Source organism: Ascaphus truei, chromosome 1 (assembly GCF_040206685.1).
Source record: "Ascaphus truei isolate aAscTru1 chromosome 1, aAscTru1.hap1, whole genome shotgun sequence".
Lineage (NCBI taxonomy): Eukaryota > Metazoa > Chordata > Amphibia > Anura > Ascaphidae > Ascaphus > Ascaphus truei.
In genome coordinates this window covers 253458707-253483435 of record NC_134483.1, presented here as the reverse complement: position 1 = coordinate 253483435, position 24729 = coordinate 253458707, and the positions used below count along the sequence as shown (strand labels likewise).

General features: G+C 47.0%; 1 protein-coding gene across 2 annotated transcripts in view; it reads right to left on the bottom strand.

Moving 5' to 3' along the window:
* SHB (SH2 domain containing adaptor protein B) overlaps positions 1-24729 on the bottom strand; it is a 323361-nt gene that overhangs the window by 200321 nt on the left and 98311 nt on the right. For both annotated transcript variants that reach the window (XM_075603021.1, XM_075603031.1), the window contains exon 3: positions 1716-1836. In XM_075603021.1, the coding sequence (XP_075459136.1) occupies positions 1716-1836 (121 nt within the window). The remainder of the gene's footprint in view (positions 1-1715; positions 1837-24729) is intronic.

Here is a 24729-nt window from a genome sequence, read left to right as displayed (position 1 = left end):
AAGCGACTATCCACACAATATTTTTGTCACTGTGACTATAGGTATTTTCCAAGCTAAAAACCTCAAAATACAAAGCAAATCAGTAACCACTTGTGATCATACCACAGGTTCAACCAACTGTGGTAAATCAGCATTTTCACATAACAAAAGATGTATAGTATGACAGTTCCCTGCAATGCCTCCTGTGCAGCATGCTGAATAAAATTTAGCATCTAATCTTTCCGTACAGACAACCCATCATCTTGGACACAAATGTGCTTTACTTTTTTGCTCCCAAAATAATGCATTGCCAGGGTTTACAAATGTATTTTTAGAAACCAGGGTGGTCTCTTCACCAAGTTCCAGAATCATTACTGAATCCGTCATAGTAGTTAATTAGCAGTATCGTTTGTTTATGAAACTGCTGCATAGAACTGTTTCTATTTTACAATGTGTGTAGATTAATGAGACCGCATATTGTTTAAAAGTACACTTTGGGGAACCTATTTTTTTAATGTTAATGTAGCCATTTAACAGTCGCTTGGTGCTTTTGTATTTGATATTTTACTTTTTACCAGGATACTTGATAGTGGCATGTTTTTTTTCCTAATCAAATTATGAGTAGTGCAAAGCTTGATTAATCTCGTAACCGGAATAATCATTTTGGTTTTTGTACCCTGAAAACTCTGTACCATGTACATTTTCATAGAGGGGCAAGATACCGTAGGATGAAAACACTATTTTATAGCAGCAATCTCATCTGTATTTTTTTTTAATTTTCTTCTTTTTAAACAGGATTCAAAGCTAAACCGTGCTACTTTCACACACCCTGGTTTCCGAGATTGTAGTTACTGGTGTTAAAAGCTCCCTGAAAGATAATGAAAATTGCCCTCAAATGGCACTGGTCCCACGGGCCACAAGGAAGACGCAACATCTGTTGTAGTCTCCTATTGCAGGGGTCTCCAAACTACGGCCCGGGGGCCACATCATGCCCCCCACAAGATTTTATCCGGCCCGCAGAAACTTTAAATATATATATTTTTGCTCATTATATATTATTTCCCAGAGTAAGCATGGCATTATATGTTTGTAATGGTTACATTTCTCTTTTATTCTGAATCACATCATGCTGATTACCCCAAAAAGATCCAAATACAACTTATTCATTGATTTATACAATACACTGTATATAAAAATGATATAAAAAAAAAATTTCTTTGGCCCGCGAAAATGTGTAGAATATACGATGTGTCCCTCGTACTGAAAAGTTTGGAGACCACTGTCCTATTAGATGGACATGTAAATATCCAGGAAGAACACCTGTAAAAACACTGTTAAGTATGACGGAACTGGGGTCACTAGAGCTTAAAATAGTGCGGTTTCGTTCCCAATGATCTCTTCAGCACATGCAGACAAAGAAACAGCATTTGAAGTCTACACAAATAAATATAGAAAAAGTAGACCTATCATGTGGTACTTCGGCACAGTGTTGGGACACCCAGGTAAGACAAGACCAATGGCAAGGATGTAATTAAAAAAAAAAAGTGTATATATATATATATATATATATATATATATATAAATATATATAAACGAAGCTGTATAAGAGACACTGTAGATTCGACATAATAAAAGTGTATTATAAAAGGAGTAAGATTGTGGCATATTTATTATAAAAACTACAATTTGCAGTAACGATTTAGGGTTGCACCTCTAACAGGAATGTCTCATCTTACCAGTCATTAGTCTCTGGGCTTCATAAGGTTCCATGTAGCCAGCGCTCTCAGGGATCACTTCTTTATTCTTCAGTTCACTTTTGGCATCAAATGGATCAGAGTAGTCATCAGCTATTGCAACCTGAAATAAGAAAGGGGGGGATATTACACCTATTTTAGAGTGTTTCCCATTTCTCCTCTTTGAAAGGCACATTAATAAATGATCACTAAAGCAGGGGTAAAAATACATGAATCAGCAATAGTGCTGATTGGGGCACTTTAATGGGTTTTCGTGTGAAAATGCCCCAATCAGCACTACTGCAGTTTCATGAACCACTACTCCACTGAAAAACCCAAATAAATATACATACATACAATTGTATTTTTTTTTTGTGAATACATATCAGCGTTGAAGATTTCCACTGACAGGGGGAAGCGCAGGGACAAGTGTCCAGGGCAAACAACATAAGACACTCCAAAATATGTAATAAGTCAAGGTGCCGAGGTGTAGGTACGGATTATGCAGTGAGGAATTACTTGTGTGGTGTTACTTTCATAATATGAGGTATGTTTATGCTGAGAAGGCAAATGTCTGAAGAATCCATGAACAAAGCTATGCCACAAACTCAAATGCAACAATAACCGTAGTTCAATAAACGTATGACAACCTGCATGAAAAGTTTAATTTGGCATATACAATTTTAATATAGAATGTGTTTTGTATGGGACAATGTCCAGGACAGCGCTTAGGTACAACATAGTGATTTTGAAAGGTGTCAGTGCAGCTTAGCGGGCTCATAATGTTAAAATAACATGATGGAAAAACACTTGTACTGTGTATTTATGACTGAATATTGGTTACTATTCCACACATTTAAAATCTCTGGTATTTATAACAAATTCCAAAGACACACACACACACACACACACACACACACACACACACGTAGCCATGCATGTAAAATGGTCTGCATTTGTCTCCCCTGCTGGCAGTAAACCTGGTAAGTTACAGGGATGCCAGCAGTAATCATGGAGGTTTGCCCTCATACCCTGGTGAGGTGCCCTATGTATGGGTGGGAGTGGCTACCAGCTCTGAGTCCACAGTTAGTGACATCAGAGTTGTGACAGCTGCTGAAGTATATAAGGCACAGCACTGCCCAAAAGTGAGTTGGTTGCTGTGTTGCCGAGTGTTGGGAAGGAAGGACCCACTAGTGTAGTAACTAGTGGTCCATTTCTACATTAATCTAGACAAAGAGCCACACTGTGTCCAGGGACCTGGCACAGGGGTGATCTCCCTACGGGGAGAGGGGATCCCACTCCATTGGGAGGGCGTACCTGGCAAAGGGACAGCAGAGAACTATGTGCGGCTGAGACAGCTGGCTGTGAAGGGCAGCTTGCCCACCAAGCAACAATAAAGATGTCTTGTTCAATGATACCCCCACTGTGTGAGTGTGAAGTTACTCTCCAGTGGACGGCACTACCAAGAAGGAGTTCTTCATCAGGACCATCTCCCTGCGGATGCATAGACCCTGATGAGGTGGAGGCGCTGCACGTGATATAGGCAGGACTCGCACCCACTACCTCAGCTACCTGTCTTGATTGACAATCCCCAAATACCATCATGCGGGAGACTCAGGAGTCCTGTTGCCTACAGGTGCACCACCAAACACGACCATGTAATGGGGCTGGTTAGACCACACGGGCCAATATGAGATTGGGTGGGTCACACTAGAGGGAACAACCGTTACATATATATATATATATATATATATATATATATATATATATATATATATATACATATATATATACATATATATATATATACACACACACATACACACACACACATGTATTTTAACACACACACATTCCCAGCTAGCTCAAACTCCTACACCCACCACATCATGACTATATTTTTATGCCAAAATGAGTGCTACTGAGCATGGCAAATGTATACAACAAAAGACAGGAGGTGCCCAATGCTACACATCAAATTGACAAAACACATTTGATGTAGCATTGGGCACCCCTGTCTTTTGTTGTGTGTATGTATGTATATAATGTGTGTGTGTATGTGTGTGTATGTGTATGTTCATCTGTTCAGGACTGATTGCAGGCTTTCGTGCAAACACTGGAGCACCGGTAACTGTATCATTATTTTTCTTTTTGAGGTGTGCAGCATTTCTCTCATATTGTCTGTGTATGTGTATACACACACACACACACACACACACACACACAAACACATATATACACACACAAAAGACAGGAGTACCCAATGCTACATCAAATTGACAAAACACTGCAGTCAGACAAGTGCATTATACACAGAACTTTAATTGCTCTTTTCTGTTTTGAGTTCACCCTCTACACAGCTTCACAGTTAGGAGCTACCATCTCACCTACCCCTGCGCACGTTCCCACGGCTAGTGTCACCAAGGGCCACGCCACCGGACACCCGCCAGGACACGGGTCAGAGCCACCGGACACCTGTAAGTACAGCTACCCCTACGCTTACCGCTGCAGGACCCCTACCGGCACTATCTGAGACATCCATCGCTGACGCAGGTAAACAGACCGCACGCCACACGCACTGGCTAAAGGCCTACACACCTGCAGCATGGCAGAACTCAGATCTTCCCCAAACACCACGCAGGAGTGATCACTCAGTCACAGAGACCGCTGCGCAACTGCAACAGGCGCAGGCAGACGCAAGACCTAAACGGATAGTCACACTGACACAAAAGGCGCCCGAAAAGTACGAAACTGACGTTGAAGCGCACCACGCTAAATTACAGAAGGCCTGGGAAATAACCATACTAGGAATACGCAATGTTACTAGCGTTGGAAACTATGTGCAACAGCTCGAGCAGGCAATAACGCAATTAAGGACTGATCACTTGTGTTACCAAGAGCTGTCAGAGACATACATTACTTACCTGACCAGGGCCAACACCAGCGAAAGCCTGCAAGAAAGAGACCTACACTGGCGACACACTTTATTGCAGTGTGGCCAGTACCGCAAGCCGGGAGATTTCCCGGCTTGCAAGTGGCAGCCCCTCGGCGTGCCGCGCGTCTCCGATGCGCGGTCACGCGTCATCGGGTGCCTGCGCCCCCTGCACGCACGTCCAGGGCTCCCCGAGGGAGCCCTGGTGTCCCGCGATGTGGGGGACGGCGGCAGGGGGTTCCGGGGGACCCGGCGGACCCGGAGAGGAGAGGGGGAAGCCGCGATCGGCGGGCCTCTCCTCCGCTGCTTCGGCGCGCGCCCGGCACCCTCCGGCGCGCGCCAGGTAACTGCTGCGGCCGAGAACGGGCAAATGCTCGAATAAACTCGGCCGCAGCAGTACAGAGTAACATTGACCTAACACTTGACAGCCGCGTGCGATCCACTATCACGGAGGCCGAAAGTAGGAGAAAAGACCTTTTGCTGAAAACAGCATCAAAGCGCTCCAGCGCATCCAGGCACTCGTCAAGGTCAGCAAAATCAGCGCAATCTAACGTGTCCAGCGCAAGCGCTACCAAGGCGCGAGCCACCGCAGAGGCCGTACGTGCCAGGGCCGAATATGGTCGGAGAGAGGCAGCCGTAAGGGCAGAAAGAGCGCGCATAGAAGAGGAGCAGAACGCCGCCAATGCCAATGCCGCCGCTGCGCGTAGAAAGGCCGAATTGGACGCGGATCTAGAAGCTCTAACCAAAGAAGAGGACGCCGCCGCTGCCATAGCCCAAGCTGAAGTCTTAGAAGCTGCTGCGAGACAGGACGGCGGGGAGCAACCGTACAGACGGATAGCCTCAGAGGATCCAGTCCAACGCACTGAGGACTATGTGAGGAGCCTCTTTAGCATAAACACCAGCGCACCATCTCAACACGACGGCAGTGACTCCACAGACACCGAAGACTTGCTAGGTTCACGAGGAGAAGACTCTGTTCCTTCAATGGTATATGCTGCCTGGGATAGCCATAGCCGCAACAGTGATCCACACGCAAGCGCGCACACGGATGCACTACAACAGGCTCGCAATCCAGGCACACCCACACGGGAAAACACAGCCCCTCACACTGACCAGCAGTCACCAAGCATCCACGCCAAGGAAGAGGCAACCGCATGGACCCTCCCAGCAACTACCTCAGAACGTGACCAACACGCAGATGCCTCAGGCCTGACAGACATGGACAAGTACATGATCCGGCGTGACATGGTGCAAACAGGACTTACCAACTTTGACGACCGTCCTGAGAACTACCGAATGTGGAAGTTTATGTTCAAGGACGCAATCAAGAGCCTGGGCTTCTCAGCAAGGGATGAGCTCAGCCTGCTATCCAAATGGCTGGGGAAAGAATCCAAGGAGCCCCCGAAGAGACTCGGGACGGCAAACGCGAACCACCCCCAAGTAGGTCTCGACCTAGTATGGGAAAGGCTAGAAGAGTGCTAAGGTAGCCCCAAAGTGGTTGAAGATTCGCTCTCAAGAGAGTCGACAGCTTTCCCAGGATCACAGCTAATGACTACTCGAAGTTACGAGAGCTCGGGGACCTGCTGCAAGATCTGGAGTTTGCAAGAAAAGACCATTCCTTAACTGGTCACAACGTCCTAGACTCAGCTCTCGGAGTGAGACCCATTTTGGAGAAGCTACCTACAACCTCCAAGAAAGATGGATTTCACAAGGCTCCAAATACAAAAGGGAGAAGCAAGTTGCCTTCCCTCCCTTCTCATTCTTCTTGAGCTTCATCCGCGAAGCGGCAAGGACAAGGAACGATCCCAGTTTCATCTTGGGTGCACAGACCACACACAGTGCAAGCGACCTGAAGAATGAGAGACCAGTTTCGAGATACGGTAATACTCGAACACCCATCTCGGTCCACAGGACGGACGTGTCCCCCACGACCCAAATTACTCCCGATCAGTCGGTCGCCGGAGATGAGAAACCAAGGGACTCAAACAGAGAATGTCCCATACATAAGAAGCCACGCCCACTTAACAGATGCTTTGGGTTCAGGATGAAGTCCCTAGAGGAACGCAAGAAGTTACTCGGAGAATTCGGAGTCTGCTTCAGGTGCTGCGATTCCACGACTCACCTAGCCAAGGACTGTAAAGAAGCCATCAAATGTGCAGTGTGCAAAAGTGACAAGCACATAACATCTCTACATCCAGAGGCTCTGACACTCCACCAACTCAACAACCCATCCTCCGTAGCGCAGCATGGCGGGGAGGAATGAGGAGAGCCAACATCTGTCACGTCTCAGTGCACCGAGGTTTGCGGAAAAGGAAGTGACAAAATATCCTGCTCCAATTATGCCTTGTCGCAGTGCACCCCAAAGGACAACCTGAGAGGGCTATCCGGATGTATGCAATCGTCGACGATCAAAGAAACAGATCATTGGCGAAGACGGAATTCTTCAACTTATTCAACGCACAAGACAATGCCTCACCCTACACCCTCAGAACCTGTGCAGGGTCAACTGAGACAACAGGGAGAAGAGCAAGCAGCTACATTATACGTTCAGTGGATAACAGAGTGAAGATAGCTCTCCCCACACATCGAGTGCAACTACATGGCTGCAAACAGGGACGAGATTCCCACACCAGACGTGGCACGCCATCACCCACACCTCAGAGGAATAGCCAACTACATCCCGCCGGTAGAACAAGGCGCCAAGATCTTGCTGCTGCTTGGTAGGGACATCCTGAGGGTGCACAAAGTCCATAAACAGCGCAACGGACCCCACAACGCTCATTTGCCCAAAGGCTTGACCTAGGATGGGTGATAGTGGGCAACGTGTGCACCGACAAAGGGCACGGACCAGACTATGTTGACACCCGCAGAACAGTGATAACAAAATGCGGACACATCCCTCTCCGAACCATGTCTTGGCCATCTCCAAGTGACAGGAGGGCCAAGTGAGGCGAAGAGACAAGGTCATACCCCTGAGATCAACAAAAACATCTTCATATCAGGGGAATGTGACAATGGCCTAGGATGCTTAGTAGTCCAGACAACTAAGGATGATGAGTCGACTTCACTGAAGGAAGAAAGAAACCTCCTGAAGGTGCCCGACAAAGGGATCGTCCAAAAGACAATAAACAAATCGGACAGTCCTCCTGCGAGCAATGGCACAGCTAAAACGTACAGCCATTCCTCTCCACAGAATACCAAGTGTCAAAGCAGCCAGCCGCCACGGCTGGTACAGCTGGTATAGCTGCAAAAGATTGCACCCTGCAGGTGAAGCCACAGGGGCAAAAAGACTGTCCTCTCACACGTCTAAAAAGAGACATTTCATAAAGGAATTTACAAGGGCATAAGAGACTGTTCTTCGTCATGTCCAGGGAGAAAATAACCTCCTGACGGCAGTTAACAAAGAGACACAAAAGCGTTTCACCAAAATCCGTGGAGACGTACGTATCCGTGTCGGTACCTTCCATCATCTGTCCACTACCAACAGAAACCTGGTCAGATCTGGGCGACGTTCAGCTACAATGCTCAGAACCAGGAAGCCTCTCCAAACGACGCCCTACGTACTGGGCCAGACTTGTCAGACAGTCTTCCAGGAGTGCTGATTCGCAAGGAGCCAGAAGCCATTACCTTCCGTCAAACACCAGGTGATGGAGTGACAGACTATCACGACTGGCACATCCACAAGGTGATGCCCTCTGTAGAGAAAACTACAGAGATAAAAGGACTGTTCTCTCACAAATCTAAGAAGAAAAAGGACCAAAGACTTTTGCGAAAGACATTGTAGTGCACCCAGCTAACCTGGACCGGTGCATCCGCTTGGCATCCTTTGCCAAGGGACTTTGAAGCCAGTGAAACCGGCCGGTATCACATCCTTGTGTTTACGCGGACTTTCGCATTGTTTTGTGAATACGATGTTATCTTTGTCATGCATTGCACATATGTTCCACATATTCCAGTTATAGAGTGGTATCTCCAGATACCAGACAGGGAGTGTCATGGAACAAGAATCATATTTCTGTTTGACCCCCCTTCTGCTTGTCAGCTCCTTAAGTTCAGCTGCATGCATTTGTTCCACACACATACACCGTGCCTGTGTGATGTATCAATGTGTTGCCCTTTCTACCTCTGAGCATGTAACCAGTGAGTTGCTACAGCAACCTCTGAGATTCTTCTCAGAATGGCTATTCTGCCCTCCCCCCTGTCTTTGTTCACAGTCTGTCCCAAGACTATTCCTTTTACACACATTGCTCCTCACTTCCTTTTCCACCCTGGAGACAGTGAGTACAGCACCCATCTCTGTTACTCTCCTATGGCAAGGCCATCTCTTTCTACCTGTTTCTAACTACAAATCACTACTACACACCATCCACAAGTGCCTGTATTTACTGCTTCTTTTCCAATAAAGTGAAGGAAATATTATAGGACTTGGAGTGATTTGGAAAGGGAGCCTAGTTAATGCTATCTGGGGCAATTCACACATCACATGTGACCCTGGCTTCAGAATATATATATATATATATATATATATATATATATATATATATATACACACACACACACACACAATATACATATACACACACACACACAGCATCGCCACTGCATCACACACGGAACAAGAGACAGCCCTGTCGGCGAACATTTCTCTGACTCTGGCCACAAGATGAACGATCTGAAGCATTTCGGTATTGTCTATTAATTTTTGATTTTATATATATATATATATCTATATATATAAAATATATATATATATATATACATATATATATATATATATATATATATATATAGATATATATACATAAGTTCTTCAGTATTCGGTAATACCTTTTTTATTGGACTAACAATTTATGTCATAGGACAAGCTTTCGAGAGTTATCCTCTCTTCTTCAGGTCAAGCAATACTGATATACAAAGGATTCAAAGGCTAAAACAGTGCAACTGGACTAACACGGCTATTTTCTGCTTTATATATACATATACACAGTGATTGACAAATCACCAAAAAATCTACTAGCCACACAAAAAAATCTACTCGCCACCTAGTACCAAACGTGTGCTGCTTGGGCCAATATTTACTCGCCCGGGGGTTAAATCCACTCGCCCGGGGCGAGCAAATGTATAGGTTTGTCGAACACTGCATATACACACACAAACATTAATAACTTCAGCAGTGGAATACATTTTAATAACCAGTAGGATATATACACACCTCTACTTCCCCAGGCTTTTTTTTTGTTTGTTATTTATTCTATTGGCAAAACCTTTTTTTTCCCCATGCAAACCCCTTAAAGCTATTATATGCATTATTAAATTTGGCGATTGCAAAGCATGTTAACAGTCTGCTAGAATGGAAAATTTTATTTTTATATGTAACTGTGCCTCTGGCCAAAGGAACTTCTGTATAAAATACACAAAGGATAAGTACAAGGTAATTTCTCTCCCGTTATGTTTAAAGGAGCAGTTCGGCTTACATTTTTAATTATTATTATTATTATTACTAGTACCTTTTACATATACAGTATATATTTTACCGCATTCATTTCAGCTCCGGGGACCCCCTGGTTACAGAGAGACTTGGGCTGAGTCCATAGAGACTTCAGCCGTGTGGAGGCTGAGGGAAAGCGGGTGCTTTCCCTATCCTTAGTTCGCGTGCCGTCCGGGGGCGTGTCGGGGGCGGGCCAGTGACGTCACGAAGCTGGTTCGCCCTCATTGGGTGAACCGCTCACGTGACCGGCCCTGCGCTCCCGTGAGCGCTCAAACTAAAAAAAAAATTCGGCTATGCTTCCGCACGCCTGCAGAAGCGTGCGCGAGCCCCTGCTAAAGCCGCTCTCATTGCGGCTGCAGGGTGCTGACTGACAAGCGTCAGCGTGCCTCAGTGGGTAAGCGCTGACCATGGACTCAGCCTTATGGGGGAAGGTGCCACCGGTAGCATCCCCAGGGGAACCCAAATGCATTAATCTGCGATATTACTGATAGCAGCACTACAATGGGTAGTCATTTGTCTTCTTTCATCTTTCTCAATCCAATGCAAGTTAATTGAAGACTAAGGCCTCGGCCATGTTTACTGCTTACTGGCGGAAGCGTGCTGACGCGCGCTCCCGCTCAGCACTGAGCCCCTACAGCCGCAATTAGAGCGGCTTTAGTAGGGGCTCACCTGCGCTTCCGCGCTCTTGCGGAAGCGCAGGTCTTAGGGCTTGCCGGCGCGACAGGCCGGTCACATGAGCGGTTCGCCCAATGAGGGCGAACCAGCTCCGTGACGTCACTGGCCCGCCCCCCGTCAGTGACGCGCCCGCCCCCTGACGGCGCGTGCAGTAAGCAACCGCAAGGCCAGGGAAAGCACCCACTTTCCCTGAGCCTCAGCGCGCCTCAGCGAGCAAGCAGGGAGCATGGACTCAGCATAAGATCTCCTTCATTTTCATCTCAACTCCTGGATGGGAGTTTTTGTGTGTTGGCAAATAAGGTGCAGATCACCAGTGGTCCCTAAACTCATTTTGTTCTGTATCATCATAAAGGATCACAACTTTCTGTACCGTTTAGGTGCCTCCATACTACACGTGCTTCTACTTTTTCTACAAGTCTTTAAAGGTGGAATCTAATTGGCTTCTGTAAACAAACCATGCTAGAAGCAAAGATTTGACTTTGATTTTCTTGGGGGGGAGGGGAGGGAGAGAAATCACATGATTTCTTAAGTCTCAGCCCACCCTGTCCTTATCAGAGAGCCAATAAAGCCCTGGCAGTGCAAACTCCTCTTGAACACAGTGTTACTTTAAACAAAAGGGATCAGCCAAAGGGAAAATCAGACCCCTCCCAAGTTGTCACTCACTGTGTGTACATAAAAACTTTAAAAATTATTGACAAATACTTATTGGTAACAGATTTTGTTAAGTGGCATCAATCCTCCAGGTGTAAACCCTTAAACATGTCACTGCCATTAGTTCACTCTGGTTTTAGGAGGGATTAAAGTGCATACCCATATTATTTTTATGTTCCTTATAATTATTTTTATGTATCTAATAAAAGCAGGTGTACCTATTTGTACTTTTTTGTACTTTTTTCTGCTGGTCTCTCATTGGTTGAAACTCAGAACCTTCAGCTCAATACAGCAGCATGAAGATTGATGTCCGATTTAGTAACAGGTTCACATGCTATAGGGAAGTTATATCACTATTTCTATGTTATATACACATTAGTATGGTATATACAAATACATCCAGAGATACACGGGTTCTAGTCATGACATGATTATTGCATATAATACATTTCATGTATTAATGTGCCTCCATACAGATGTAGCAGACATTATTGCAGCCTCTGCCGTGCTTCCGGTGAAGAAATAGCGTGTTAGCCTAGCCTCCCCGCTGGCTCCCCCCCCCCCCACCATCACCCTCCCTGACCCACAGCTCACCTCCCCGCTGGCACCCCCCCACCATCACCACCCCTCCCCACAGTTCACCTCCCCGCTGGCTCCCCCCCACCATCACCCCCCCACCATCACCCCACCTCACCCACAGCTCCCCTCCCCACCATCACCCCCCCCGCTACCTTCCCCCTCGGCGCACCTTGCCCCCTATGCCACCGGCTCACAATATTAAAATGGCGCTCCGCACTACTCCATCCTGTCATCACCCTTACCGCACGATTTCAACTGTGCACCCCTCTGGGCGCCGATCGGAAGAGGCTGCTCTGCCCCTCCCCCCGTGGCCATCTCCCGGTGGGAAGGGCATGTCCCGCGCGGCCGCCACTGCCCTGCTCCCCCTTGTTGAAGGGGGAAGGTGCGCCGAGGGAGAAGGTAAGTGGAGTCGAATGGGAGGGTGGTGTGGTTTTAAAATGGGGTGGTGGTATAAAAGGTTGTGTGTTTCCATTTTTGGTGGCTGCTAAAAGACTAAAAGGCAGGTCAGGTCAACATCAGAGAAGGCTATATTTATTATCGGGTAAGGGGGGTGCACAGTTGAAATCGTGCGGTAAGGGTGACTCCTGTCAACTGTCCCCCCCCTCCTGTCCACTGTCCTCCCCCCTACTGTCCACAGCCCCCCCTCCTGTCCACAGGCCCCCCTGTCCACTTCCCCCCCCTGTCCACTGTCCACTGTCCACCCCGTCCACTTCCCCCCCCTGTCCACTCTCCCCCCCCCTGTCCACTCTCCCCCCCCATCTGTCCTCTCCACTGCCCCCCTCCTGTCCTGTCCACTGCCCCCCCCCCTCCTGTCCACTGCCCCCCCCCCTCCCTCTGGGGGGGAGGAAGGGGGAACTGAGAAAGAGGGGGAGCACAGAAATAGGGGGAGAGGAGGGAGCGGGAAATTTAACTCACGGGCAACGCCGGGTCTCTCTCAGCCCGTGGCGAGTGGATTTAGGCCGCAGGCGAGCCGTGCTGTGGCTCTATGAATTCCCCTGCTCGCGCCAACATTTAAAAAAAAATAAAAAATAATAATCCCCCTCCCTGATTGGGCTGACGCGAGGAAGAGGACCGTCTGGCAGCTCTAGGTCAGCCCCTCCCCCCCCCCCCCCCCTGCACTCGATCCCCGCTTGCTGCCCGGGGTGGGATGTAGGCTGGGAGGGTCCCCGCGGCTGCTGCCCAGGGCTGGAGGACAACGTAGGCGCTTCCCCTCCGTCCCACGCTCCTTTGTCACCCGCACTGGCAGGGTAATAGGAGCGGGGAAGAAGGGAAGGCTGGCAGCTCTGACTCCCGTCCCCATGGCCGCAGCCTGGGCGGGAGGTAGAGGGGGGGGGGGGGGGCACGTGCGCACGTGCGGCAGGCAAACTTCCCCGGCCACATTTCCCATCGGGGAGGTTGGTGTGGCCATGCGCCTCTCCGGCTGTCCCCCCCGCTGGCCCCCGATACCCCCGCAACTCCTGCCCGATCTCCCGCCTGGCTGCCCGACCCCCCCTCCTGGCTGGCTGTCCGATCCCCAGCTGGCATGTGGAGGAAAAGCAGGCCCTGGAGGAACAGGTGGGCCCCCTTCCTTCCAATGAATACCCACCCAGTCACCCACCCAGTGAGTGTGTCTGAGTGTGTGTCTGAGTGAGTGTGTGTGTCTGTGAGTGAGTGAGTCTGTGAGTGAGTCTGTGAGTGAGTGAGTGAGTCTGTGAGTGAGTCTGTAAGTGAGTGAGTATGTGAGTGTGTGTCTGTGATTGTGTGTGTGTCTGTGAGTGTGTGTGTCGCCCCCTCTCTCTCTCTATCTCTCTCTCTGTCGCACTCTCCCTCCCTCCCTCTCTCTCTGTCGCACTCTCCCTCCTTCTCTCTCTCTCTGTCGCACTCTCCCTCCCTCTGTCGCACTCTCCCTCCCTCTGTCGCACTCTCCCTCCCTCTGTCGCACTCTCCCTCCCTCTGTCGCACTCTCCCTCCCTCTGTCGCACTCTCCCTCCCTCTGTCGCACTCTCCCTCCCTCTGTCGCACTCTCCCTCCCTCTGTCGCACTCTCCCTCCCTCTGTCGCACTCTCCCTCCCTCTGTCGCACTCTCCCTCCCTCTGTCGCACTCTCCCTCCCTCTGTCGCACTCTCCCTCCCTCTGTCGCACTCTCCCTCCCTCTGTCGCACTCTCCCTCCCTCTGTCGCACTCTCCCTCCCTCTGTCGCACTCTCCCTCCCTCTGTCGCACTCTCCCTCCCTCTGTCGCACTCTCCCTCCCTCTGTCGCACTCTCCCTCTCTCTGTCGCACTCTCCCTCCCTCTCTCTGTCGCACTCTCCCTCCCTCTGTCGCACTCTCCCTCCCTCTGTCGCACTCTCCCTCCCTCTGTCGCACTCTCCCTCCCTCTGTCGCACTCTCCCTCCCTCTGTCGCACTCTCCCTCCCTCTGTCGCACTCTCCCTCCCTCTGTCGCACTCTCCCTCCCTCTGTCGCACTCTCCCTCCCTCTGTCGCACTCTCCCTCCCTCTGTCGCACTCTCCCTCCCTCTGTCGCACTCTCCCTCCCTCTGTCGCACTCTCCCTCCCTCTGTCGCACTCTCCCTCCCTCTGTCGCACTCTCCCTCCCTCTGTCGCACTCTCCCTCCCTCTGTCGCACTCTCCCTCCCTCTGTCGCACTCTCCCTCCCTCTGTCGCACTCTCCCTCCCTCTGTCGCACTCTCCCTCCCTCTGTCGCACTCTCCCTCCCTCTGTCGCACTCTCCCTCCCTCTGTCGCACTCTCCCTCCCTCTGTCGCACTCTCCCTCCCTCTGTCGCACTCTCCCTCCCTCTGTCGCACTCTCCCTCCCTCTGTCGCACTCTCCCTCCCTCTGTCGCACTCTCCCTCTCTCTGTCGCACTCTCCCTCCCTCTCTCTGTCGCACTCTCCCTCCCTCTCTCTCTGTTGCAACCTCCCTCCTTCTCTCTCTCTCTGTCGCACTCTCCCTCCTTCTCTCTCTCTCTGTCGCACTCTCACTCTCTCTCTGTCGCACTCTCCCTCTCTCTCTGTCGCACTCTCCCTCTCTCTCTGTCGCACTCTCCCTCTCTCTCTGTCGCACTCTCCCTCTCTCTCTGTCGCACTCTCCCTCTCTCTCTGTCGCACTCTCCCTCTCTCTCTGTCGCACTCTCCCTCTCTGTCGCACTCTCCCTCTCTCTCTGTCGCACTCTCCCTCTCTCTCTGTCGCACTCTCCCTCTCTCTCTGTCGCACTCTCCCTCTCTCTCTGTCGCACTCTCCCTCTCTCTCTGTCGCACTCTCCCTCTCTCTCTGTCGCACTCTCCCTCTCTCTCTGTCGCACTCTCCCTCTCTCTCTGTCGCACTCTCCCTCTCTCTCTGTCGCACTCTGTGTGCTGCTCTCTCTGTGTGTGCGCGCTGCTCTCTCTGTGTGTGTGTGTGTGCCTCTCTCTCTGTTTGTGTCTCTGTCTCTCTATGTGTGTCTCTGTCTCTCTCTATGTGTGTCTCTGTCTCTCTCTATGTGTGTCTCTGTCTCTCTCTATGTGTGTCTCTGTCTCTATCTCTCTGTGTGTCTCTGTCTCCCTCTGTGTCTCTGTCTCCCTCTGTGTCTCTGTCTCCCTCTGTGTCTCTGTCTCCCTCTGTGTCTCTGTCTCCCTCTGTGTCTCTGTCTCCCTCTGTGTCTCTGTCTCCCTCTGTGTCTCTGTCTCCCTCTGTGTCTCTGTCTCCCTCTGTGTCTCTGTCTCCCTCTGTGTCTCTGTCTCCCTCTGTGTCTCTGTCTCCCTCTGTGTCTCTGTCTCCCTCTGTGTCTCTGTCTCCCTCTGTGTCTCTGTCTCCCTCTGTGTCTCTGTCTCCCTCTGTGTCTCTGTCTCCCTCTGTATCTCTGTCTCCCTCTGTGTCTCTGTCTCTCTCTCTGTGTGTCTGTCTCTCTCTCTGTGTGTCTGTCTCTCTCTGTGTGTCTGTCTCTCTCTGTGTGTCTCCGTCTCTCTCTGTGTCTCTGTGTCTCTGTCTCTCTCTGTGTCTCTGTCTCTCTGTGTCTCTGTGTCTCTGTCTCTCTCTGTGTCTCTGTCTCTCTGTGTCTCTGTCTCCCTCTGTGTCTCTGTCTCCCTCTGTGTCTCTGTCTCCCTCTCTGTGTCTCTGTCTCTCTCTCTGTGTGTCTGTCTCTCTCTCTGTGTGTCTGTCTCTCTCTGTGTGTCTGTCTCTCTCTGTGTCTCTGTCTCTCTCTGTGTCTCTGTCTCTCTGTCTCTCTCTGTGTCTCTGTCTCTCTCTGTGTCTCTGTCTCTCTCTGTGTCTCTGTCTCTCTCTGTCTCTCTCTCTGTGTCTCTGTGTCTCTCTCTGTGTCTCTGTGTCTCTCTCTGTGTCTCTGTCTCTCTCTCTGTATCTCTGTCTCTCTCTCTGTGTCTGTGTGTCTCTGTCTCTCTGTGTGTCTCTGTCTCTCTGTGTGTCTCTGTCTCTCTGTGTGTCTGTCTCTCTCTGTGTGTCTGTCTCTCTCTGTGTGTCTGTCTCTCTCTGTGTGTCTGTCTCTCTCTGTGTGTCTGTCTCTCTCTGTGTGTCTGTCTCTCTCTGTGTGTCCGTCTGTGTGTGTGTGTGTGTCTCTCTCTGTGTGTGTCTCTCTCTGTGTGTGTCTCTCTCTGTGTGTCTCTGTCTCTCTCTGTGTCTCTGTGTCTCTGTCTCTCTCTGTGTCTCTGTCTCTCTCTGTGTCTCTGTGTCTCTGTCTCTCTCTGTGTCTCTGTCTCTCTCTGTGTCTCTGTCTCTCTCTCTGTGTCTCTCTCTCTCTCTCTGTGTCTCTGTCTCCCTCTGTGTCTCTGTCTCCCTCTCTGTGTCTCTGTCTCTCTCTCTGTGTGTCTGTCTCTCTCTCTGTGTGTCTGTCTCTCTCTGTGTGTCTCTGTGCCTCTGTCTCTCTCTGTGTCTCTGTCTCTCTCTGTGTGTCTCTGTCTCTCTCTGTGTGTCACTGTCTCTCTCTGTGTGTCACTGTCTCTCTCTGTGTGTCACTGTCTCTCTCTGTGTGTCACTGTCTCTCTCTGTGTGTCACTGTCTCTCTCCCACTCTCCCTGTCTCTCTCCCACTCTCCCTGTGTCTCTCCCACTCTCCCTGTGTCTCTCCCACTCTCCCTGTGTCTCTCCCACTCTCCCTGTGTCTCTCCCACTCTCCTTGTGTCTCTCCCACTCTCCCTGTGTCTCTCCCACTCTCCCTGTGTCTCTCCCACTCTCCCTGTGTCTCTCCCACTCTCCCTGTGTCTCTCCCACTCTCCCTGTGTCTCTCCCACACTCCCTCTCTCTCCCACACTCCCTCTCTCTCCCACACTCCCTCTCTCTCCCACACTCCCTCTCTCCCACACTCCCTCTCTCCCACACTCCCTCTCTCCCACACTCCCTCTCTCCCACACTCCCATTTACCCTATATATCTTAACTGTCCTATACCTACACCTAAATAACCTATTGTATACTGCTTTCTTACAGATCTAACTCTCGAGCTTCACACGGGAGACATTGGAACCCCCCCTAACCCAGAAGACAGGTAGGTAACACCTCCCCTCCAATGTATAACATTGCGGGAATGAGGGTACCTGGACATTGAGGGATTGCGGATCAGGTAAGATCCCAGGCGGGATTGCTGCTTTAGATATTGTGACGCGGGGGCGTCCAGGCACTAGTTATGGGGTTCAGGAAACTAGTCATTCACATCTGGCTTTTTTTCTAAATCCAACATTTACACACATACACATACACACACACACACACACACATGTAACAAGGACTAATTGTAGTATAATGTAATACAATAAATAAACTTAAGTCAAAAACGAATGTTGTTCTTACTAGAAATTTATTCTTTTTTTTTTAAAAGCGGGGCTGGGGGCAGGACTAGGGGCGGGGAGTAGATTTTTTTGTTCGGTGAGTAGATTTTTGGTGATTTGTCGACCAGTGTGTGTGTGTGTGTGTGTGTGTGTGTGTGTGTGTGTGTGTGTGTGTGTGCGTGCGTGCGTGTATATATATATAGGGAAAACGAGAGGAGAGAGCGCACGCCCATAGCGTAAAATAGTAAATTTAATGAGGGGCAGGGGAGGAGGGGGTAAAAAATGCACTTACAAAAGTACAATAAAAACAAGCATTGCGTGATTAATAATCACCACCATCCGGTTAATACTGCATCATTTTGGGGCAATCCCAGTCTCAGAGTATGAAGGATCGACGTCCCAGCAGGTATCCAGGGCAGGTAAATGCTGTTCAAGAGTCCAAGAAAGTGGCTCCGTTTTCTTCAGCCTCTGTAGCACTCGCGCATGGATAGATGACGAAACGCGTAGGGCGTGGCTAAGACTGAGGTGTCACTTTCCCACGGACATTACCACTGCTGTTTGAGAGACACTGCAGGCTGTGTGAGGCTAAGAAGAATTTTGGATCCTTTTCCCCCGGTGGTGCACTGATCAGAAGCAGGGAACTGAAGGTGCTGGTTCCCGGAGGGACTTCCTGTGGGGGCGCCTGACCGGAGGGACGCCACTTCCGGTTGTTCGAACCACGTGGAGAACAAACAGGAGAAGGTTACCATTGCTGATATCGGACGGCAGTACTGGCTTATGAGAGCCTATCTCATACCTGCTCTTAAACCGTGTACCTTTGTGAGTGGGCATTTGACTGTTTTTATTGTTCTATAAACTAAATTGTTATACTTTAATGCACTAGGTGTGCGCCTGTTTTTCTTTTTTCATATATATATATATATACAGTGGTTGACAAATCACCAAAAAATCTACTCGCCACACAAAAAAATCTACTCGCCACCTAGTACCAAACGTGTGCTGCTTGGGCCAATAGGAGCTCGCCACGATGTTAAATCCACTCGCCTGGGGCGAGCAAATGTATAGGTTTGTCGAACACTGTATATATATATATATATATATATATATATATATATATACACACATACAGTAACCAGGGGAATCCTGATGACAAAAAGACAGCACACCGCAGATATAATCCAAAAAAGGTGTATTGTGAACACAAAGCAGCCAATGTTTTGGTCCTCGTAGAGGGACCTTCCTCACGTCCTGCCCTGAGGAAGGTCCCTCTACGAGGACCGAAACGTTGACTGCCTTGTGTTCACAATACAAATTTTTTGGATTATATCTGCGGTGTGCTGTCTTTTTATCATCAGGATTCCCCTGGTTACTGTATGCCTATACTTAATCTATGGGACAAGCATCTGCCTTCTTTGGAAAACGTGAGTGCAAACTACAATACGTGTGTGTGTGTGTGTGTGTGTGTGTGTGTGTGTGTGTGTGTGTGTGTGTGTGTGTGTGTGTGTGTGTGTGTGTGTGTGTGTGTGTGTAAAAAGAGGGAGGGGAAAGGAGCGTAAACAACCAATAGAAGTATAAAATATATAAATTTAATAAACTAGACAATTAATGCTCCTAAATTGATAACTATGAGAATGGTAGAATGTAACAATAATATACAAATTACAACAAATTTAAAAACAATAGGACCCGTCACAAGCTGAGATTCAAGTGAAGAGGATATATGAAAATATATATGAAGCAGACATTCAGTAGTGAAAAAACTAACTGCACAGGGAAGGTGGAGCATATGAAAAAAGTGTCCTGTAAAACAGCAATGTAGTCCAGAGTAAACGGAGATGTATCAGTCAATCCAGGTTGATGTACAATATCTCTATAGTGGTTTGAAAAAGAAAGTACACCTCTTTGAATTCTATGGTTTTACATATCAGGACATAACAATCATCTGTTCCTTAGCAGGTCTTAAAATTAGGTAAATACAACCTCAGATGAACAACAACACATGACATTTTACACTGTCATGATTTATTTAACAACAATAAAGCCAAAATGGAGAAGTCATGTGTGAAAAACTAAGTATACCTTATGATTCAATAGCTTGTAGAACCACCTTTATTTAGCAGCAATAACTTGAAGTAATCGTTTTCTGTATGACTTCATCAGTCTCACATCGTTGTGGAGGAATTTTGTCCCACTCTTCTTTACAACATTGCTTCAGTTCATTGAGGTTTGTGGGCATTTGTTTATGCACAGCTCTCTTAAGGTCCAGCCACAGCATTTCAATCGAGTTGAGGTCTGGACTTTGACTGGGCCATTGCAACACCTTGATTCTTTTCTTTTTCAGCCATTCTGTTGTAGATTTGCTGGTGTGCTTGGGATCATTGTCCTGTTGCATGACCCAATTTTGACCAAGCTTTAGCTGTCGGACAGATGGCCTCACATTTGACTCTAGAATACTTTGGTATACAGAGAGGTTCATGGTCGACTCAATGACTGCAAGGTTCCCAGGTCCTGTGGCTGCAAAACAAGCCCAAATCATCACCCCTCCCCCACTGTGCTTGACAGTTGGTATGAGGTGTTTGTGCTGATATGCTGGCGCTGTGCATTATGGCCAAACATCTCCACTTGGTCTCGTCTGTCCAAAGGACATTGTTCCAGAAGTCTTGGGGTTTGTTCAGGAGCAACTTTGCAAAGCTAAGACGTGCTGCCATGTTCTTTTTAGAGAGAAGAGGCTTTCTCCTGGCAACCCTTCGAAACAAACCATACTTGTTCAGTCTTTTTCTAATTGTACTGTCATGAACTTTAACATTTAACATGCTAACTGAGGCCTGTAGAGCCTGAGATGTAACTCTTGGGGTTTTTGCAATTTCTCTGAGCATTGCACGGTCTGACCTTGGGGTGAATTTGCTGGGTTGTCCACTCCTGGGAAGATTGGTCATTGGTCTTGAATGTTTTCCACTTTTGAATAATCTTTCTCACTGTAGAATGATGGACTTTAAATTGTTTGGAAATGGTCTTATAACCCTTCCCAGATTGATGGGCTGCAACAATTGCTTCTCTAAGATCATGTCTTTCCTCCTTGGCATTGTGTTAACACACACCTGAATGCTCCAGACTAGCAAACTGCTAAAGCTTTTATAGAGGTGGTCACACTTCCTGGTGATAAATTAATCAAGGGCATTTGATTAGCAGCACCTGTCTGCTACTTGGCATCTTAATTCCTATGGAAGCAGTAAAGGTGTACTTAGTTTTTCACACACAGCTTCTCCATTGTGGCTTTATTTTTGTTAAATAAATCATGACACGGTGTAATATGTCATGTGTTGTTGTTCATCTGAGGTTGTATTTACCTAATTTTAAGACCTGCTAAGGAACAGATGATTGTTATGTCCTGATATGTAAAACCATAGAGTTGAAAGAGGGTGTACTTTTTCACAACTGTATACACAAAAGTTCAGTTTGATCTCACCAAATCACATGCAGGAGTGAAAGCAGCAGATGATCCGTCCGCTGGGCTTCCCCATATAATATATATATACACATATATATATATATACACACACACACACACACACATACATACATACATATATATATATATATATATATATATATATATATATATATATATATATATATATATACATACATACACACACACACACACACACACACACACACACACACACACACACATAATTTATGGTGGGTAAAAAAAGTGACAAAAACCCTCCACAGCAAAGCATATAGCAAATGGAAATATTACTGTATGCTCATTTGCATGTCTTAGACAGGTCTGCAACCCCAGCTTTCACCATTATCACCAAGCACACAGCACTTCCACTGCAGCAAGGGATTCTGGGAAATGACATGCAAATGAACACGCAGTGCCACCTTTTGCTTCAAAACCATTTTTAACATGGTTCCCTATAGGCGTAAGCTTGCTGCATGGTCACAGCTTTGAGCACTGCCAGGGTTAAGATGCATAGCTAGTAAACCCACCCACAGACAGCCGTTTCGACCTTAATGGGTCTCATCAGTGTGGTGTTGGTTACACTGGCAATGCAAAAATTAAGCAATGAGGATGGGTTTTACCATACTTAGTTTTTTATTTTATTTTTTTAGGGTTTTTTTTGCTTAAAATAATTATATTATATTGTGATTTTGAGAAGTAATGCCCAGATCATTGCAACTTCAAGCATTCAGACCTCTCTTGTACAAACCCATAACAATCCTCTTGTGAGAACGTGTGTGCATTTAATGCCTTGTGCTTTTAGGAGTAGGTTTTTCCGGCCTGAATACACATACAAACACACACACACACACACACCTCAAATATAACAAATGCTAGCGAAGAGCTTAGATTGTAAACTCTTCGGGACAGGGAGTCCTTTTCCTAATGTTACTTTTATGTCTGAAGCGCTTCTTCCCATTCTGTGTTCTATTATTAGGTCACGTGTATTACTGCTGTGAAATGTTATGTACTTAAATGGCGCTATATAAAGATATACATACATACATACATACGTACATGGTGCTTTCACTTTAGTTTCCAATCCCCCATTCAAGGCTACTATGTGAGACCAGGACTGTATTGTCGACCCCTACATCCCACACAGGTTATTTAGGGTTTCTGGATTAAGTAGGATTATAGCCTCATTACCATTTTAGTTACATTGTGTTTTATTATACGTTGCTCTCAATGTCAATCTCAAATAAACACAGGAGGGAGGACATCAAATATCTACATTCTGAAGATGAAAAGGGTAAGAGCACTTAATACCCCTATTTGCTAATGTTAGCCGTTTTGTTGGAACGGTCACCATTTGGGTCACTGCAGGTGAGAACTTGTCATCTTTTGTGCTCTTTATTGAGATTGTGTGACAGGTATATCAGACACCTGAGTTTGTTAGGGGAACAGCCTTGTTTGCACGGTTTTAATGCCTTTGCTTAACTAAGGAAAAACTAAACAAAAAAGCGGCAAACAGCTAAGAGATGCAAGATAAAGACAAGGAAGGACACAGCAAATATTTCTGAAATGCCCCTTCATTTTTCAGTAGGTTTTTGTGTACACAGGTAAAAGAGCGGAGTAAACACTGGTGTTTCCTGTCAGCCCCCATGACCCCTGGTATGCTTTTCAAGGTTCAATCCCACCTAAATGACATACACTGGAAATGCCATAAAGGGAACATTCTCAGCTATTCCACACAGTCCTGTCATTTTTGGATATAGGTCAACATGACCCGAATCAGTGATATTTAAATACCGTGGACTGCAAAAACAGAATTTTAGTTGAAAACATCATATTTCAATGAGTTAGAGAACTCACCGACATCTATGAAACAATAGATTCTAAAAATGAGAGAGTCACTTAAACCAATGAGATCTGACAAGTCTATTTTAACAGCTACCAACAGGAATAACTAAAATGTTAAAAGCTCTATTCCTGAAGATACAGGAGAAATATGAAGACCTCAGGCTTAAATTGCTCTGTAAAAGTACAGTGCCTACATCATATACCAAATTATAGTTATTATTAATTCTTTTGTATATGGTTTATCCAAACCTAAACGTCAGAAGACCTTGAAAATGAAAAGCAAAGATGTTTTAAAGCAGCACTATTTCTTCCCCACCTCTTTTTCTTTCTTATTCTTATATGTAAAGCATGTGGCAATGTATAATTCAACATTCTTACCTAATCTGGTAATCGTTTACTACTCCTGTTATAAATCTGTAAAAATCTTGATTGTGTGACTAACGTAATGGCTGCCTTTCGTTTCCAATCAATCCTTCAGGTCAGTGTAACTCAGCAGCTACAATATATCCGTATCTTGCTACGGTAACATTATCTATTGTTACAGTTTGCAGCTCAAACTACTGGGAATATTGACAACAAATGATCACAACCAGGAAAGTGTTGCAAAGATCTTGCACTGCTTGGGAGGTGGGCTAAAACCTACTATAGAAATCAAAAATTGATTTAAAACTGATAAAAAATTGCATTGAGTTAAATAAAATAAAAAAAACAATATTATCTAATACTGCAGAACTGATTTATTTAAAAAAAAACTATAATATTTTGCTGCTATAATTAAAAAATGTGAATAGATCTTTAAAAGCGACAATCCACGCAGTTCATTTTTTTTTTATACGATTGAAGCAGGGGGTTTCTGGAGCTGAATCCCATTCTTTTCAGCTTTGGGTCCCCCTGCTTCCGGAGATCCATACCACTGTAGTAGGTGACGGTAGCCGCTCCAGGGTTCACATTATGGTGGATTTTCAAGGCTCCCGTGGCCTGCGGGCCAATAGGAAACCGTGACGTCACCCAGTACGGCTTCCTATTGGCCAATTGGCCAATGTGATGCAGGAGCTTTAGCCTGCGCTTATAGTGCCAGCTACGGCTACGGATGACGGTCACCCGTCTCCGTAGCCATTGCGAAAGTTGTAATCTGTATTGGAGACGTCTCTGGCTACAAGGGGATTGATGTCAGGCAAAGGGGAAGGCAGAGGGGCAGAGATCTGAGCAAGGCTGAAACGGAGAGGAGTTTTAATTTCTGTTTGTATGCTGAATTTACTTTACTTTAAAATAGTAAATTCTCCCGTAATTTAAACTTGTTAATATAGTGTGCTTCATTTGACATACACTTAATCACACACACACACACACACACACACACACACACACACACACACACACACACACACACACACACACACACACACACACACACACACACACACACACACACCTCTCCCTGAAAAAATTGCACCATTTATTTTATACAAAGCAAAGAGTGGTGTAGAAAACAAAAACAAAAAACTATCTTTTGTGCCCTTAACCAGTGAGATAGATGAGCTCCAGTTTAGGATTCACCAGTTAATTTAATCAAAAATGCTGCCTTTTTAGTAATGAACACACAAGCAGTAATCAGAAGGGCTGTCACGGGCAGCTCACACTGTAC